This window comes from Sorex fumeus, unplaced genomic scaffold (genome assembly GCF_029834395.1).
Source record: "Sorex fumeus unplaced genomic scaffold, SorFum_2.1 ptg000129l, whole genome shotgun sequence".
Lineage (NCBI taxonomy): Eukaryota > Metazoa > Chordata > Mammalia > Eulipotyphla > Soricidae > Sorex > Sorex fumeus.
The window spans coordinates 17,516,088-17,532,176 of NW_026606186.1; the positions used below are offsets into that span (position 1 = coordinate 17,516,088).

The following is a 16,089-nucleotide window of genomic DNA, read 5'->3' on the forward strand; positions in this document are numbered from 1 at the left end:
TAATTAGACCATTTGGACAACTTGGTATTTGTATCTTCTTGATGCATCTGTTCCTTGTTCACCAGGCTCGCTCCCAGCCCTGGCTGCTAACACCCCCCCCCCGCCCCCCGCCTTTTTTTCCCCCAGGGCAAGGCTGAGTTTCATTGCTGGGTCAGAGGACAGGATGAAGGTGGGCACCACAGAAGGCTTGGACCAAGGGGAAGTTTTCCCTGGCTTCTGGCAATGACCATCCCCTTCTTGTCGACAAAGGAGTGCACAGATACCTATCTCCAGCCCACCTTGCCACAGCTTAGGGTATCTGCTGCTAGTGTGAGTGTGTGTGTGTGTGTGTGTGTGTGTGTGTGCGTGTGTGTGTGTGAGACCTGTGCCCCCGACTCCGAGCAGGCTGAGCGTGCATGAGGCTGGGCTGTGAGCAGCATACGCGTCATCCTGGAGCTCACTCACCGGCTGGCCTTTGGAGCCAGGCTCCCCGTGGTTCCCAGGAAGCCCTGTTCCGCCCTCGACCCCTCGCTTGCCAGGGGGGCCCAGCTGCCCAGGTAACCCGCTTTCACCCTGAAAGAAACACAGCAAACGGGCAGTCAGTTGGAGCAGTCCCTGCAGGGAAGGGGAACAATGTGAGCCAGGGGCAGTGGGCTCCCTTTCCTCCCCTGCCCCCTCCACCCTCCACACTTTGCACCCTCACACAGTTCCCACCTATACACCTCCACCACCTCTTCCTTCGCACCCATGCATTAGCCTCTTTTTTTTTTTTGGCTTTTTGGGTCACACCGGCAATGTTCAGGGTTAGTCCTGGCTCTGCGCTCAGGAATCATTCCTGGTGGTCCTCGGGGGACCATATGGGATGCTGGGGACCAAACCCAGTCAGCTGTATGCAAGGCAAATGCTGTATCTGCTGTACTATCACTCTGGACCCTCTTTTTTTTTTTTAATGTAACAGGCTTTGGGCTAGAGCGATAGCACAGTGGTAGGGCGTTTGCCTTGCACGTGGCCGACATGGCCGACCCAGGTTCAATTCTTCCGCCCCTCTTGGAGAGCCCGGCAAGCTACCGAGAGTATCTTGCCTGCACGGCAAAGCCTGGCAAGCTACCTGTGATGTATTCGATATGCCAAACACAGTAACAACAAATCTCACAATGGAGACGTTACTGATGCCCGCTCAAGCAAATCGATGAACAACGGGAGGACAGTGCTACAGTAAAAGTGCAGTAACAGGCTCTAAAGAAAACAACTGAGTGTTGGATTAACTGTATGACTGAAACCCAACCACGAACAGCTTTGTAACTGTGGATCTCATGGCGATTCAATAAAAAAACAAAGATTGTGTAGACATATTTTTAGATGCTGTCATATTGAAAAATGACAACAACAACTGTGCACCTTGAGAGATAGAACAGCCCTTGCAGGCAGTCCAACTGGGTTTGGTTTCCAGAGCCACACTGAGCATTTAGTTCCCTGAGTCTGCCGGGAGTGATACCTGAGCACAGAGCTAAGAGTAAGCCCTGAGCACCGCTGGGTTTGGCCCCCAAACAAAACAAATAAAACAGCTGGTGAGGAGCAGGGTTTGGGTGACCCCTGGCTGTGCTTGGGGCTTACTCATGACTCCATGCTCAGGGCCCACTCCTGGAAGTGCTTGCGGGACCAGATGCAGTCTGAAACCTATGGGAACTGAACCCTGGACCCCCCTATCTCTCAGCGCTCATCTCTTCTCATTTAAATCCTCCCTGGCCTGCCTTCCTCGCTCAGCCTCTCCCCTATCCTCCTTCCTGAGTTCTGAGTTCAGACCCCATCAGGGCTGCTTCTACCCAAGCGGCTCATCCAGGAAGGTTTCTAGAAAGATGCCAGAGCAGGAACATGTTATCCTAAAACAGGCCACAAGAGGGCACACGCGGACAACACTCGTGTCCCGGACCCGTACTTAAAATGACACGGATAAAAGTGCCTTCCAGGAGGGTTCAAACTTGGGCCAGTGGCCCCTGAGAAAGGTCAGCAACGTGGGTTCCATATTCACTCCGGCCTTGGACACGGGCGAACACCCACAGTATCATTATCGCATCATCATTAGTGCCAGTCTCCCTGTCATCAGTACCGAGGCAGGAAGGGCAGAGGGTGGGCAGTTTCCAAAGGGACTACTGACCTTGAATCCTGGGGGCCCCTGCGCCCCGGGCAAGCCGGCCACGCCTGGACTTCCTCTCTTCCCGGCAGGGCCCAGGAGGCCAGGGTCCCCATCATCTCCCTGCTCCCCCTGTGTACAGAGAGGGTGGCAGGGCAGCCCGTGTTTGGGAATGACGTGGGTGGGGCGGCGGGGAGGAGGCTGGAGGGGCCGGGGAGAAGGGAAGCATGCCAGGGACCCGCAGTATGAGGATGGGTGGGAGAGGGGCTGGGACTAGAGGAATCTTCCAGAAGCTCTAGCCTCGAGGCAGAAGGCAGTTTCTGGAGGGGCATCTTTCAGGTCCCAGCAGAGAGGTGACCGGGCCCTCCCCAGAGAGCCCAGGAGGCTTCTAATCCGCTGGTTCTGCCCCATCAAAGTTTATGAACCTGTGTGCATACACACACACACACACACACACACTGACACACAGAGGATACACACACAGGACACACAAGCACAGACATACAGACTCACACAGGCACACACAGGATACACACACAGATACACACACACTCTCACATAGAGGATACACACACAGACAGACACACAGGATACACACAAACACACACAGGATACACACACATAGGCACACAGACTCACACACAGGCTCACACAGGATACACACACATAGACACAAAGACACACACACTCATACACAAAGGATATACAGAAAGGCACACACAGAGAATACACACACACAGGATACACACACATAGACACACAGACAAACACAGACACATACAGACACAAACACACAGAGGATACACACAGACAGACAGACACACAGAAGATACACACACAGACAGACACATACACGCGCACAGATACATGCAGATAGACATACAGACTCACACAGACACACACACATAGGATACACACACACAGAGACACACAGACACACACACTCACACACAGGATATACACAGACACACACAGGATATACACAGACACACATAGGGTATACACACAGGAAACATATACATAGACATACAGAAACATACACAGACATGCACAAAGACACACAGGACACACAGATACACACAGATGCACAGACACACACAGAAACACAGGATACAGATACATAGACACACAGGTCATACATACACAGAAACACACAGACACACAGGTCACACACACAGAAACACAGTCAGATACAATGACATACATAGATACATGCTCACAGATACACAGGACACAGAGACAGACACAGACAAACAGATACACACATAGACACACACACACACACACACACACACACACACACACACACACGCCAGCATCAGCCCACCCCGGCCAGCTCACCTGTTGTCCTGCTCTGCCGTCCCTGCCAGGAAGCCCGTCAGGTCCAGAGACACCCTCAGGGCCCTGTCTCCCTGCCACGCCCCGGGGGCCAGGCAGCCCCTGCAGGCCCTGGGGTACAGAGAAGCAGGTGAGGGCCCTGGGGGGGGGGGTGCAGGGAGGCAGGGAGGGAGGCGGGCAGCGGGCACTCACCTGGGTCCCCCTCCGTCCTGGAGCCCCAGCCTTGCCTTGCTTTCCCTTTGGGCCCTGGGAACAATGGAGGAGCACATGAGGGGGCTGCCTGGAGGCGGGGGCAAACCCGGGGACCCTGAAAAGTGGGAGGGTCACAGCCGCCAACCCTGGTCTCCCGGAGCTAGTGGGCGGGGGGCCTGTGGCAGGAGGGGCCCCGTGGTGCCTCCCCGATTTCAGGCTTAGCGCCACGCTTCCCCAGGCCCCAGACAGGGCAGGATATCCCTCCCAGGGGAGTGTCTCTGTCCTTCTCCCCACCCTAGACCCCCGCTAGGTGGGGGCCCAGATCTAGCTCTCCACTGTGACGGCAGAACAGGGGGCCGAGGGCACGGGCATGGGGTCTTGCCCCTCTGGGTCCAGATGCCCCAGCTGCCCACGGGCAGGGCCTCCCTCCGGGGGACCCGTAAACGGGGTGACCAGCTTCCCCTGCGTCCCTCTCTGTCTCCCAGAGCTGTGCCAGCAGCTCCATCTCTTCCCCTACTAGACGCCCGTGTCCCCTCACCTGGTCCCCTTTCGATCCTTTGGGTCCCGGCCGCCCCCGGGGTCCCGGATGTCCCTGCAAACCAAGGTGAGATGACTCAGGCAGCCCCAGGATTCGCTCCTGGGGGCGGGTGGCCAGTCTCCGCCTGGAGGGGGAGGGGTGGGGAGGGGTTTGGGGGTGTAGGCTCTGGGGGTGGCCCCAGGTTCAGGGTGAGAGAAACCAGAAGGGAGGGGGCCCAGCCTTTCCAGCAGGCTCCCATGGTGGGGGGGGGGGTGCCACCCTCCCAGGCAGGGGGCCAGGCACTGGGATGTAGGAACCACTCACAGGTCGGCCCTGCTGGCCCGGATCTCCTCGGGGGCCTTGGAAGCCCTCCTGTCCCTGGAAGCCAAGGAGAGACTGGTGAGGACACAGGGATGGGGCCACCTCTGACTTGGAGGAGCCCCCCTGGTGGGGAGTCACCCCCCCACCCCCGTTCCGTGCATCCTCCGGGGAGCAGCGCTGACCCACTTTCTGGCTTGTGTGAGAAGCAGGCACACTCAGGAAGGGGTCCCTGCTGTCGGGGTCACATGTGAGGGGCCTTGGGCACCCCCCTCCCCATATCCCCGCCGCCGGTGTGATACTCACAGGGTATCCCGGGTCCCCTGGCACCCCACGGTCGCCTCGGTCACCCACAGGGCCCTGAGTGACAAAGGGAAGCGAGTTGAGGGCCACCAGGCGCAGGGCCCCGTGGGTCACTGGCCCTCCCAGGCCAGCTCCACCTGCCGCTCTTGCACACACGCAGCTGCCCCAGAGACGAGGGTGGGGATGCTCTTACCCGATCTCCAGGGGGCCCCGGGGGCCCCTCCGTCTTGCCATCCTCGCCCTGCTCCCCCTGTGGGCACAGAACCAGCGTTAGGACATGTGGTTTTATTTATTTTTTTGCTCCTGGTGAATTTGGGGGTGCTCCAGAGAGGCCAGAGATGAAGCTGAACCTATTCAGGGGTGCAGTCGGGGAATCTGAGCCCAGGGACGAGGGGCAGAGGTGGGGTGGGGGCCAGGGCGTGGGTCAGGGACCAGGGAGTGTGGACAAGGAGGCGGGTTCCTTAGCACACGCCTCGTGCCCGCGCTCCGGCTGGGTTCCCCAAGCCCCTCCCCTCGGACCTGGGGGGCTCCGAGCAGAGATGAGGGTCAGTCTTGGCTTCGGCCCACCCGTAGGACAGATGACTTCCTCCCCATCAGGGAGAGGTGAGGGGCCCCAGAAATGAGGCAGAAACCCTTTCCTGGTACTAAGCCGGCACAGCCCCCAAACCTCCCAGGGGCATTTGAACTGATCCCCACCCCCAACCCCCTCTTTACAGATCAAAGCCTTGCCTGGCAGAGGGTGGCCCAGGGTGAGTTTTAGGGCAAGCTTCCTCCCCGGGTGCCACTCAGCGGGGCCCCTGGGAATCTGGTCTCTGGACCCATTGGGGTCTCAGAGATGGCCTTGGGGTGAGTGTTGTTGACAGTAATGCGGCAGGGAAAGAGAGACGGGGGTGCAGTGTAGCACTGGGGGCCTCAGTGGGCACCCCCAGGCCGGGTCCACCAGGGGTCAGGTGGCTGCCGGTGTGGGCACAGGAAGGATGCACAGACCAGCCGCTGGGAATGGCTCAGAATGTCCCAGCCCTGGGCAGCTGCCGTCCCTCCCTGAGGTGCATTCTGGGCACCGCCCCCCCTCCCCCTGGCCCCCACTCTGTGACAGGGATGCAGGGGAGGAGGGCAGAACTCTTCAGGCCAATGCGTGAATTCCCCCTGAGGGCCTCCGTGGCTCCTGCGGGCAGCCCCGAGGGCTGGAACCGCTCCACCTGGGGGATGGCCTGAGGCTGGAACTCCCTCCACCCCTTCGTGTCCTTGCTTTGTGGCCGGTGGTCCCCGAGCTCAGCAGGCAGCAGGACTGGGCGGAGTGGGGCTCTGGGGGAAGGGGCGTGTTTGCCAGGCCCACCCGAGGTGCATCGCGGAATCCTAGGGGCACCCTATGCCGCCAGGGGAACGGTTCCATTTTACAGAAGAGGAAAGAGAGGTTCAGGGCCGGCTCTTGGCCAAGGTCACACAGGGATCTGGGGGTGGTCAGATCTCCATCGTCCCCCCACCAACTATGGTTCTAGTTTGGGGGTACCTTACTTCAGCACCTAGTGACTGAGAAGCATCCTTGCCTGCCTCTCTGACCCTTCCCAGAGGCCCCCCTCCCCCATATCCCCAATCCCACATGTGCCCATGGGGAGTTTCCAAGTTCAAGGGCATGTGGGCTCCTCACTCCCGGGGGTCCTGAGCAGCGGCAGGACACTCAGTACCCCCCACTCCTACTCCCGTGTGTGATGCGACCCTAACGCCCTTCAGCCAGGGCAGCACGAGAATCACAGAGACCCCCTGGAGAAGAGCCTGGGGTGGGGTCTCCCCGGGTTCTGCTTCCTCTCTGCCTTCTCCCACCTGCTTCCAGGGGCCGCTGGCTTCTCTCTGCTTAGCTCCCCCCCCCTCCCCCCCCCCACTCCTTTAATGGTTCCTTTTGGGTTTCGAGCCACTCTGGGCCATGCTCAGGGCTTACTCTCTGCTCTGTGCTCAGGGACCCCTCTTGGCAGGGCTGGGGGACTCTGTGGGGTGGGCCATGGTGGGCCAGGAGAATGCCATCCCTGCTACTCTGTCTCTCTGGGCCCCCTCATCCTCCCTCGCTAAGGCTGGCCCCATGCTGACGCATTCCATACACACCTGAGTCTCTGTGGTATCGAGTCCCTGTACCAATCATTCCCTGTGCATGATTGGTGGGCTCAGGCAGTGCCTGCCCGGTGAGGTGCTATCTAGTCCCACGCTCCCAGGGGGGGTGGCAGTCAGGGTCCCAGGCACCTTGGTGGGGGGTTTAGGGTTTAGGTCCAACCCAGCAGCGTTTGGAGGTCCAGGGGATTATTCCCAGGGAAACTCTGCCTGGCCATGTTCCTGAGCTCATGACTCAGTGCTCCCCCCCAGATGATGCAGTGTGGGGTGGGGGTGGGGGAATCTCACTGTGGCTTCTGGCACAAGGGGTCCTGAGTCCCTCCCAGACCCCGCCGAGCCCTGGCGGCCTCCTGGTTTCTGCCTCCCACCCCTGTTTCAGGGTCCAACCTCCTGGTAGCCCGAGGGTGTTGGCAGGGGGTGGGGGGTGGGGACCCCAGGGTGCCCCCGCGGGGCATGCTGGAGCGCAGGGCCCCCTCTGACAGCGTACGCTCCGCCACGGGCCAGCGCTGGGGCCGGCCAGGCTGCGTGCCAGGCTGGGTTGACTCACAACAGCGGGATGTAGTTAGCGGGCGCTGACTCGGCAGAAGTCAGCAGCGTCAGGGAGGCCGGTGCGGGGGGGAGGGGGGAGACCAGGAGACAGTCGCAGCTGCGGGGAGGCGGGGAGCGGAAGGCATGGAGGGTGCAGAGATGGGGCTCGGGGGCTTGGCGCGCCTGCTGGGGCCTTGAACCTCCTTGGACCCCCATACCCTGTGGTCCAGCCCGCAGCCGCGGGAGAAGTTGCTCCCCCCAGCGAGTACCGTCCAGCAACTATTGTGGGGACAGTGGACGTGGCCATTCCATCCTCTGCCTGGCGTCGGGTTCTTCCTGGCCAGGGAATGCCTCCGAGGCCCCCTGCCCCCCCACCCGGCCCCCGGGTGAGCTTTCAGGACCCTCTCACCATGGCTCCACAGTCCAGGAGCATGACCCGGCAGCCCCAGAAGGCCAAGATAGGACCAGTGCGGCTTGGTGCCCAGCAGGGCTGATGCCCAGGGCTCCTGCAGCACTGGCTGGCTGGCCAGCTGGCCGGGGGGTGACAAGGGGAGCCTGTCCTGAGCGCCCTGGGCTGCTTTTCACTGATAGCACCCACCTTTTCGCCTTTTGGTCCAGGAGGTCCGAGGGCCCCCCCGATGCCCTTGTGCCCCTACAGGAAGCAAGAGGGGTCAGTGAGAGTCTGGGCAGTGGGGACAGGGTGCCAATGCAGGGAAGAGGGGCAGGGAGGAAGACGCCGTGGCCGGTCCCTATGTGCTGTGTGGCTTCCCCAAGGCCTGGGGCGGGGATCAGGCCAGACACACCTGCGGGTGGGGCTGGGGGGTCTGCCCACCGACTGGACAGCTTGTCCTTGGGGTAGGGCAAGCAGAGGTCCCTGACTCCTTAGCCCTCTCTCCCTTCCATCATCCTCCCCCTCTTCACGCCCCCCCTGCAGAATTTCTATCAGGACCCCGCCTCCCCACCCCCCCCCCCCGGAGTCATCAGGCCTGGCATATGCACTGTGCCTCTGTTTCCCCTTCGGAGCAGGGGTCATCTGAAGCCTCCCCGGGTATGTAATGTGGGTTTGGCCCAGCCGTCCCTGAGCAGGGCTGTGTGTGAAATAAGCAGAGACCTTCCTTCCCCAAGAGCGACTGGTCAGCACAGAACTGAGGGCCAGGGGGCCCCCACCATGGGAAGGGAGCGCTTGGGTGGGCTCAAATGGGTTCCCCCCGCTCTGCCTAGACCTGCTCTGAGAGCCCGGGGAGAATCGAGGGTGCGGGGCCCAGCAGGACAGACTTCCGGGAGGGAGAGGTGGGGTCTTACGTCATAACCAGCCAGTCCGGGTTCTCCTTGGGCCCCCATCCGTCCCGGAGCACCCTGAGGAGGAGGAGATCTTGTTAGCATCACGCGGTGCCCCCAGGGTCCCCGAACAACCCCATTCAGCCCAGCAGACCGTGTCCACTCTGCCCTGAATCTGGCCACAGGAGGCATGAGACTGGCCCTGCCCTCTTCCCTGCCCGGGCTTCTCCCAGTCCCGAGGGTTCCCAGGGCTAAATTTCCCCAGTAAGGTGTTAGAAAGAAACATTACTGAAAGTTAAATGATGGGGCCTGGGAATGTGGCTCAGCACAGCGCACAGGTGGGGCGGGTAAGACCCCGTGGGTCCCCTCCCGGGCACCTCCTGGGCACTGTCTGCCCCCTCCCCACACCCCAGCGCCACAGAGTGTAGCCCTGGGGGACCCTCCCCCCTCCCTCCTCCCTTCCCCCCCCTGCAAGTGGCCCCAAGAATGAAAGCAATATATTAAAGAATCTGAGAGGGAAAAGTGCATGGCAAAGGACAGAACTGGACACACACACACACACACACACACACACACACACACACACACGTTTTTCAGAGATGAAGACCTGAAACTTACAAGTCACAGGCACTTCCCTTGCATTCAAAAGCTAAATTCTATGAACTTAAGAGTTCGACTATATTTAAAAACACATCTGATAAGAAGGCAAGAGTCACTTCTTCCTAATGACTTGGCTACTTTTCCCTCTGACCTACGCTCCTGGGTGATGTCCATCTGCCCAGGCCCGGGGGGTGAAATCCTAGATGTTCTGGGGGGCGCTGCGTCTGCCGGCCGGCTCCGGGCTGCCCAGTGCCGGCCTGCGTGCAGCCTGCGGTCAGTCCTGGGAGCAGTGCCCACTGGGCCAGTGCCCGCGGCGTGCGCATCTCAGACATGCTCACCTCCCTGTCTGCCTCTTCCCTGCTTTGCTTTGGTGCTTGTCTGGGGGCCCCTCTGGGAGGCACTGGGGGACAATTCCTGAGGGTACCCCAGGAAGCTTGCAGTCTAGGACTCCGACAAGCAGAGCCGTGCTTGGAGCTTCTCCCAAGCCCCCACCTGGCTTCTTCTGGGGACCACTGTCCACCCCCTCGGGGCAGGATGGCCAGAGCCTGGGCAGCCCCACCCCCTTCGAGAGTCTTGAATGTTCTAGCTCCTCCCACTCCTCCTGAATCTCTTCCCTGTGGGGACCCCACCCCAGCCCTTCAGATCTGGCCCATGAGCAAGGCCTCGTTAATCGGGTCCATCGTGGGTAAGAAATGCTCTGGGTTATGGTTTGGGGGGTCACCACAGGATCAGGAGGACTCTCAACTCAGTGCTCAGGGCTCACTCCCCGTGGTGCTTGGGGCATTATGAAATGCTCTGTGTCGTGAGCACGGAGAGAGGCGGCTGAGACTGGGGTTCAGCCAGGAGGTGGGGGCAAGGCATGATGCCAGCGTAAAGCTGACCCTCCTCTGCCCTGTGTCTGCCCCCCCAGCCCCGCCCAGAGAGTTCTCACCGTTGGTCCCAGGCTGCCCCGGGACCCTTTGGGGCCTGGGGTGCCGGGGGGCCCAGGGTCTCCAGGAGTGCCCATCTCGCCCAGCTGTCCTTGGTAGCCCTTGGCACCCTGCAGCAAGGGGGAGAGACAGGTCAGGGGTCAGGCAGAAGGAGATGGGGGTGGGGGGAGGGACCCTACCTTGGGGGGGTAGGGGGGAGGGACCCTACCTTGGGGGGGAGGGACCCTACCTTGGCTCCGGTCCGGCCCTTGACGCCCTGCTTCCCTGGTTTCCCCTCGGGACCCTGAAGGGAGGAGGGAGGAAGAATGAGCAAGGTGTGACAAGGGGGGAAACTGAGGCTGACCCATGGAGTGGGCGTTGGTGCTGGAGCTGCCAGTTCAAACCGATGTGTGCTCAGCACTGGTGACAGGAGTGTGACCCCCCCCTCCGCCCCCCGTCAGAAAGCGTCCCCATAGGAGGGCAGAGCTGTGGGTTTCCCCACCACCCAAGCACATGCTGGGTCCTTGGGGGGAGGGGGTGCACTCAGGCAAGGCACTTACATGCTCGACCACTGAGCCACCTCCCAGGCCCCCAATTACGCTCTGGCTGCGCCCCACATGGTGAAGTCCACGTGCAGAGCAGGCATTGCCCATGGAACAAAGCATCGGAATTGGCACGGCCCTGATCATCAGTGTCAGCCCAGATTTTAAAGATATAGCAGCAAAATAGTTTTCAAAAAAGCACCAACTGTCTTACTCCTTAAGAACACGATTCCAGGGGCTGGAGCGATAGTACAGCGGGTAGGGAGTCTGCCTTGCACGCAGCCAACCCAGGTTCGATTCCCAGTATCCCATATGGTTCCCCGAGCACTGCCAGGATTAATTCCTGAGTACATGAGCCAGGAGTAACCCCTGAGCATCGCCAAGAGTGACCCAATAAGCAAAAAACAAAAACACAAAAACAAAAAAACCAAACCACGATTCTAGGCAAACCCCAAATCACACACGTAGCTCTCATTCCTACCAGACAGCTCTGGACTAGCGGCTCTCAAAGGTTCCTCTAGAACCAAAACACACAGAAAGTGCTGCCCTCTCTGTCTGGTCAGGCACTCCTGCTGTACTGTCTGATCTCTCCCAACCCCAGACATGGCGCCAGGAGGTGGGCTACGGGCCCACCAGAGAGCCCGAGAAACGGAGACACCGCCGATGCAGGGGCTGTGAGCGGCTCCCTAGGTTAGAGTGAAGTGTAGATCCCAGTTCTCACGGGAGCCCTCATCTCAGGCCAGTCCTGCTCGGCCACTTGTGAAACTCTGATTCGGGGCTGGTGGGACTGGTCAGGGGACCGAGGGGACCATAAAAGTTGACCCATGTCAGAAGAAGAAATGAGTCAGCTCTGAAACACGCAGGCCCAGGCGGGAGAGACGGGAGTCTCCCCCCCCCCCCCCCCCCCCCCGGACAGGGGGCAGCCAGCCGCGAGCCACTTGACCTAAAGGTCACTCTCCAGCTGCACACGTGGGAAATTCTGAGTAGGGGTTGGAGTATGCAGTGGTGGTGGGGGAAGAGGGACAGCATAAAGACTTCGTTTGGGCTCTCATCCACCCAGATGTGTTTCTGGGAAGGCCCTAAAGACGGGGACGCGCTAACTCAATAATACGCCATTGTTTGAGGCAGCAGACTGGGAGATACTTGTCTTGCCAAGAGACTCAAATACAGGCCCCTCCTGCTCTCTGTCTCCCAACACGCACACACACACACACACACACACACACACACACACACACACACACACACAGAGTCTGACTCCCTGTGGAACCTCTTCATAGCTGTAGTAGGACTGCCAGTGACAGCAAAATGTAAACATAGATGCTGCTACTGTAACCATCTCCCTGACCACGGTCACCACCACCACCATTGCTACTGTCTCTATCATCAGCAGCAGCACCAGCATTCCCACCGGAAGAACCATTGTTCCCCTCACTCCTACTACCATTAATACTATCCACACCATCATCCCCGTAACCGTAATCTACCACGCTTATCACCTACCACCGTAACTCTCATCCCCATCGCGACCACCACACTGCCACCATTACCATTATTCCTACCACCACCACCATGAGTATCATCACGTGGCGTCTCCACCACCATCACCACCACCACCATCATTACCACCATAACAACCACCATCCTGCTATGACACCATCACCACCACCATCACCAGCATCACGACCACTGTAACTACCACCACCACCCCCTTTACAACCAACATCCCCTCACGACCACTGTCACCATCTCCCCACAGCATCCCCACTCCCGTCATCCCCATCGCCACTGCCATCGCCACCATCATTATCATCGCTAGCCTCACCATCAGGACCACCCAGGAGCCTGAGAGTCCTCAGGATGCGGGTACTGGGTTCCTGAACACAACCTTTGACTTAGGGGCGCAGGGTTACTGCTACCACACGTTGCCGCCCATTCCACGGTGAGGAGACTCCGAACTCCCCAAGGAGGGCCCTGCGGCAGGTGCAAGGCAATGCCGTTCTAGCACACGCATCTCCAAATGCCTCCTGGTCCCGGGGTGCGACCCAGAGAAGGGCAGGGCCAGGGCCAGGGCCAGGTCACACGGCCAGCTACTGAGGGCGAATCCGCAAGGGCACCTCGCCTGCTAAGCTCCCGGTGGCCCGCTGGCCCAGAAGGAAGCCAAGTCCGCGGGAAGCTCTGGCACAGGGAGGCTCCCGGGACGAGCTGTCTTCGTGAGCTGTTCTGCTGAGCTTCCAGGCAGTTGCCACTGTTAAGGAGATTAGCACTTCGGCTCTATTTTTAGGAAACAAATATTTTCCCACAGCCTGTTTGTTGCCGACTAATTTGGGCCCATCCTAGGTTAGTCATTTTCAGCTTCCCGGGAGGTCAGACCATGTGAGCAGAGCCGGGTGACGGCAGAAATCTCTACCCCGGGGAACCAGAAGGTGGGCATGCCCCCAACCCGGACCACTAGGAGGGTCCCTTCGGAGGGACGCCCCGAGAGGCCTGGACCCTGGGCAGCTCCCGGCCAGGCTCTCTGCAGTGCCGGCCCCACGTTTGAACAACCTGGCCCAATAGTCCAGGCTCACACACCCACGTTCTGTGCGGTTGGATGGTCCGCCCACTGCCCCCCCCACCAAAGTCCAGTCATCATCTGTGGGCTCGTTACCCTGGGGTGCCTCTGCCTCCAGCCAAAAGCCCAGATCCCCAGGGCACAGTGGGGAGTTCAAGTCTCAAATCCAGACATTTCTTCCCTAGGGGAGGCTGGGAAACTTCCCCCAACCCCTCGTTCTCTCTCTCTCCCCATCTCGTGTCTCTTTTGTTTTGCGGCCACACCCAGTGATGTTCAGCTCTACACTCAGGAGTCACTCCTAGCGGGGCTCAGCGGACCCTCTGGGATGCCGGGGATCGAACCCAGGTCGGCTGCATGCAAGGCACACGCCCTCCCCCCACTGGACCGTGGCTCCGGTCCCCGGGGTCAGTTTCTCTCTGACTTTCTGACGCCTCAAGGGTTGATCTTCCTGTCCAAGAAGGAACCTCCTGGAGAGGGACCAGCCCTGCACCTAGGAAGCCGGGCCTGTGCCCTGCCTTCCCCTAGGTTCCTCGGGGCGGGAACACTTTCCGCTTTGTGCTTTGCTGCATCTCACTCGGGAGCGCAGCTGATCCGGCGCGCGCGCATATGTGTGTGTGTGTGTGTGTGTGTGTGTGTGTGTGTGTGTGTGAGAGAGAGAGAGAGAGAGAGAGAGAGAGAGACAGAGACAGAGACACAGAGACACAGAGAGACAGAGAGAGAGACAGAGACACAGAGATAGAGACAGAGACAGAAACAGAGACAGAGTGTGTGTGTACAGACACCTACTTCCACTGCGGGGAGGGCAGAACCTGTCCCTTCCCCGCCCATGAGCCACCCCTCAGGGCCTGCTTGCCCTCTCTCTGTGTGGGGTACCAAGGGAACCAGGCCAGTGGGGGCCAGGAGGAAGGATGTTCTGAGGGTCCCTGGGGGCGTGAGGCTTTGCAGGGAGTCGAGGTGTGGGGCGACGGAGAAGGGAGGAAGAAGAAGAATGATACAGAAAATCATCTGCACGGTCAGCAGAAAGTGGAGGGAGCCCTAGAAGCTGCAGGGGGCCCAGGGGGGCTGTGCAGGGCAGGGGAGGAGGGCGGCGTGCATGGCAGAGGGGTGGGGGGAGAGCTGACTTGACTCGGGGCACCCCCAGCTATGGAGGGGTGGGCAGCAAGGAAGGAGGCTCTGGGGAGGCTCCAAGTGGAGGAAGAACCGCCGGTGGATGCTGTCAAGACCACGTGCCCTGCCCGGGGCCCCACGTGCTGGCACCCAGCGTCATGACTCACCCGGACACCAGGGAGGCCAGGTGGACCCGGGGGGCCGTCCTCACCCTTCAGGCCCTCCAGGCCCTTCTCGCCGTGTTCACCGTCGGGCCCAGGGTCGCCCCTGTCCCCCTGGAGGAGGCGAGACAGAGAGTGCATGAGTCCACAAGTCCTCAGCGTCAGACCTCAGCGTCCTGTGATGCGGATGTCCACAGCTGACGCCCACATCCCCCACCCCCCTCAAGTCCTCTTCCCGAGCTGTGCAAAGAGCACAGCTGGCAGGCTCTGGCTGTGTGCGCCCTGGATTTCACGGGGAAGGTAAAGGTTTGGGAGATGAAGATACAGCTTCCCTTAGGGAAGATGCATTAGATCTTATTTATTTTTTCATGTATTTTTTGGGGGGGGCGTAGATTTTGCCTGGCATGCAGCCAACCCCGGTTCGATTCCCAGCATCCCATAGGGTCCCCTGAGCACCACCAGGAGTAATTACCGAGCCAGGAGTAACCCCTGAGCATTGCCGGGAGTGACCCAAAAAGCAAAAGGAAAAAAAAGGAAAAGAAAATTGTCTGCATGTAGAAGGGAGGGGGAGTAAAGGGGCCCAATGGGGCCCGAGCTTAGTCCTGGCTCCAGCTCTATGCTCAGGAATCACTCCTGGTGGTGCTCAGGGAACTGTGCAGGGCAGGGGATGGAACTGGGGCCAGTCGCATTTAATGCCAGTGCCTTCACCCCCAGACTAGCTCTCTGGTTCAAAGGGGAGAAACTCTGGGAGAAGAAATGTTTCTCCTCGTGTGGGGGGTCACATCCAGTGGTGCTCAGGCGGAGCCAGGGACTGAACCCAGGACTCCTGCACGCCGGCACTTGGAGCCTACTTGCTGCCCTGAGAACACAGCCCCGCCACTGAAAGCACTGGTTATAAAGAACGAAGAAACCCACCAGGCTCAGCGGCCCAGAACCCGGCATTTCTTCCCAGTAGCACTTCCGGCCCTTTGCAACATTAGGGTGGGGCGCAGAGCTGACCTGGGACACAGCTGAGCTGAGCAGCTTTCAAAGCCTTGTCCAGCCGGAGCTCTGATCTCCCCCTCTGGGCCCCGCGTCCTTGCTGTTAGGTGAGAGCTCCTCCCCGCAGCAGGGGCTGTGTGGTTCTCACTCTCCTGTCTGTGGAACCCCTGGCTGGGACTCTCCCAGCGCTCTGAGCGGGCTGCAGCCTAGGCCAGGACAGGCCCTGGGGTGCTGTCCAAAATCCCGTGAGCCCAGCAGCTGCAAGGGACCACAGTGGTCATGGAGGGGCCCGGTAGGGTCTCCAGAGAGGGTTTGGTTTTGTGCTTGTTTGTTGGGTCACACCCAGCAGTGCTCAGGGGTTTCTCCTGGCTCTGTGCTCTGGAATCACTCCTTCCTACTCCTAGCAGTGCTCGAGGGACCGTAGGGGATGCCTGGGATTGAACCGAGCTTGGCCGCATGCCAAGCAAGCGCCCTTCCCGCTGTGCTAGGGCTCCAGCCCTGACCTTGAGAGCTGGGTCGACCGAGGCAGGGTTTCTTGTTAGGAAAATCTGC

General features: G+C 60.0%; 1 protein-coding gene across 1 annotated transcript in view; it reads right to left on the reverse strand.

Annotated features, from left to right (window-relative positions):
- Positions 1–16,089, reverse strand: part of COL27A1 (collagen type XXVII alpha 1 chain) — a 129,860-nt gene that overhangs the window by 14,458 nt on the left and 99,313 nt on the right. The window contains exons 37-49 of the mRNA XM_056138693.1: positions 14,563–14,670; positions 10,443–10,496; positions 10,216–10,323; positions 8,709–8,762; positions 8,005–8,058; positions 4,972–5,028; positions 4,782–4,835; positions 4,482–4,535; positions 4,179–4,232; positions 3,641–3,694; positions 3,452–3,559; positions 2,135–2,242; positions 445–552 (exon numbers count right to left, since the gene is read on the reverse strand). Of these exons, the coding sequence (XP_055994668.1) occupies positions 445–552; positions 2,135–2,242; positions 3,452–3,559; positions 3,641–3,694; positions 4,179–4,232; positions 4,482–4,535; positions 4,782–4,835; positions 4,972–5,028; positions 8,005–8,058; positions 8,709–8,762; positions 10,216–10,323; positions 10,443–10,496; positions 14,563–14,670 (975 nt within the window). The remainder of the gene's footprint in view (positions 1–444; positions 553–2,134; positions 2,243–3,451; positions 3,560–3,640; positions 3,695–4,178; positions 4,233–4,481; positions 4,536–4,781; positions 4,836–4,971; positions 5,029–8,004; positions 8,059–8,708; positions 8,763–10,215; positions 10,324–10,442; positions 10,497–14,562; positions 14,671–16,089) is intronic.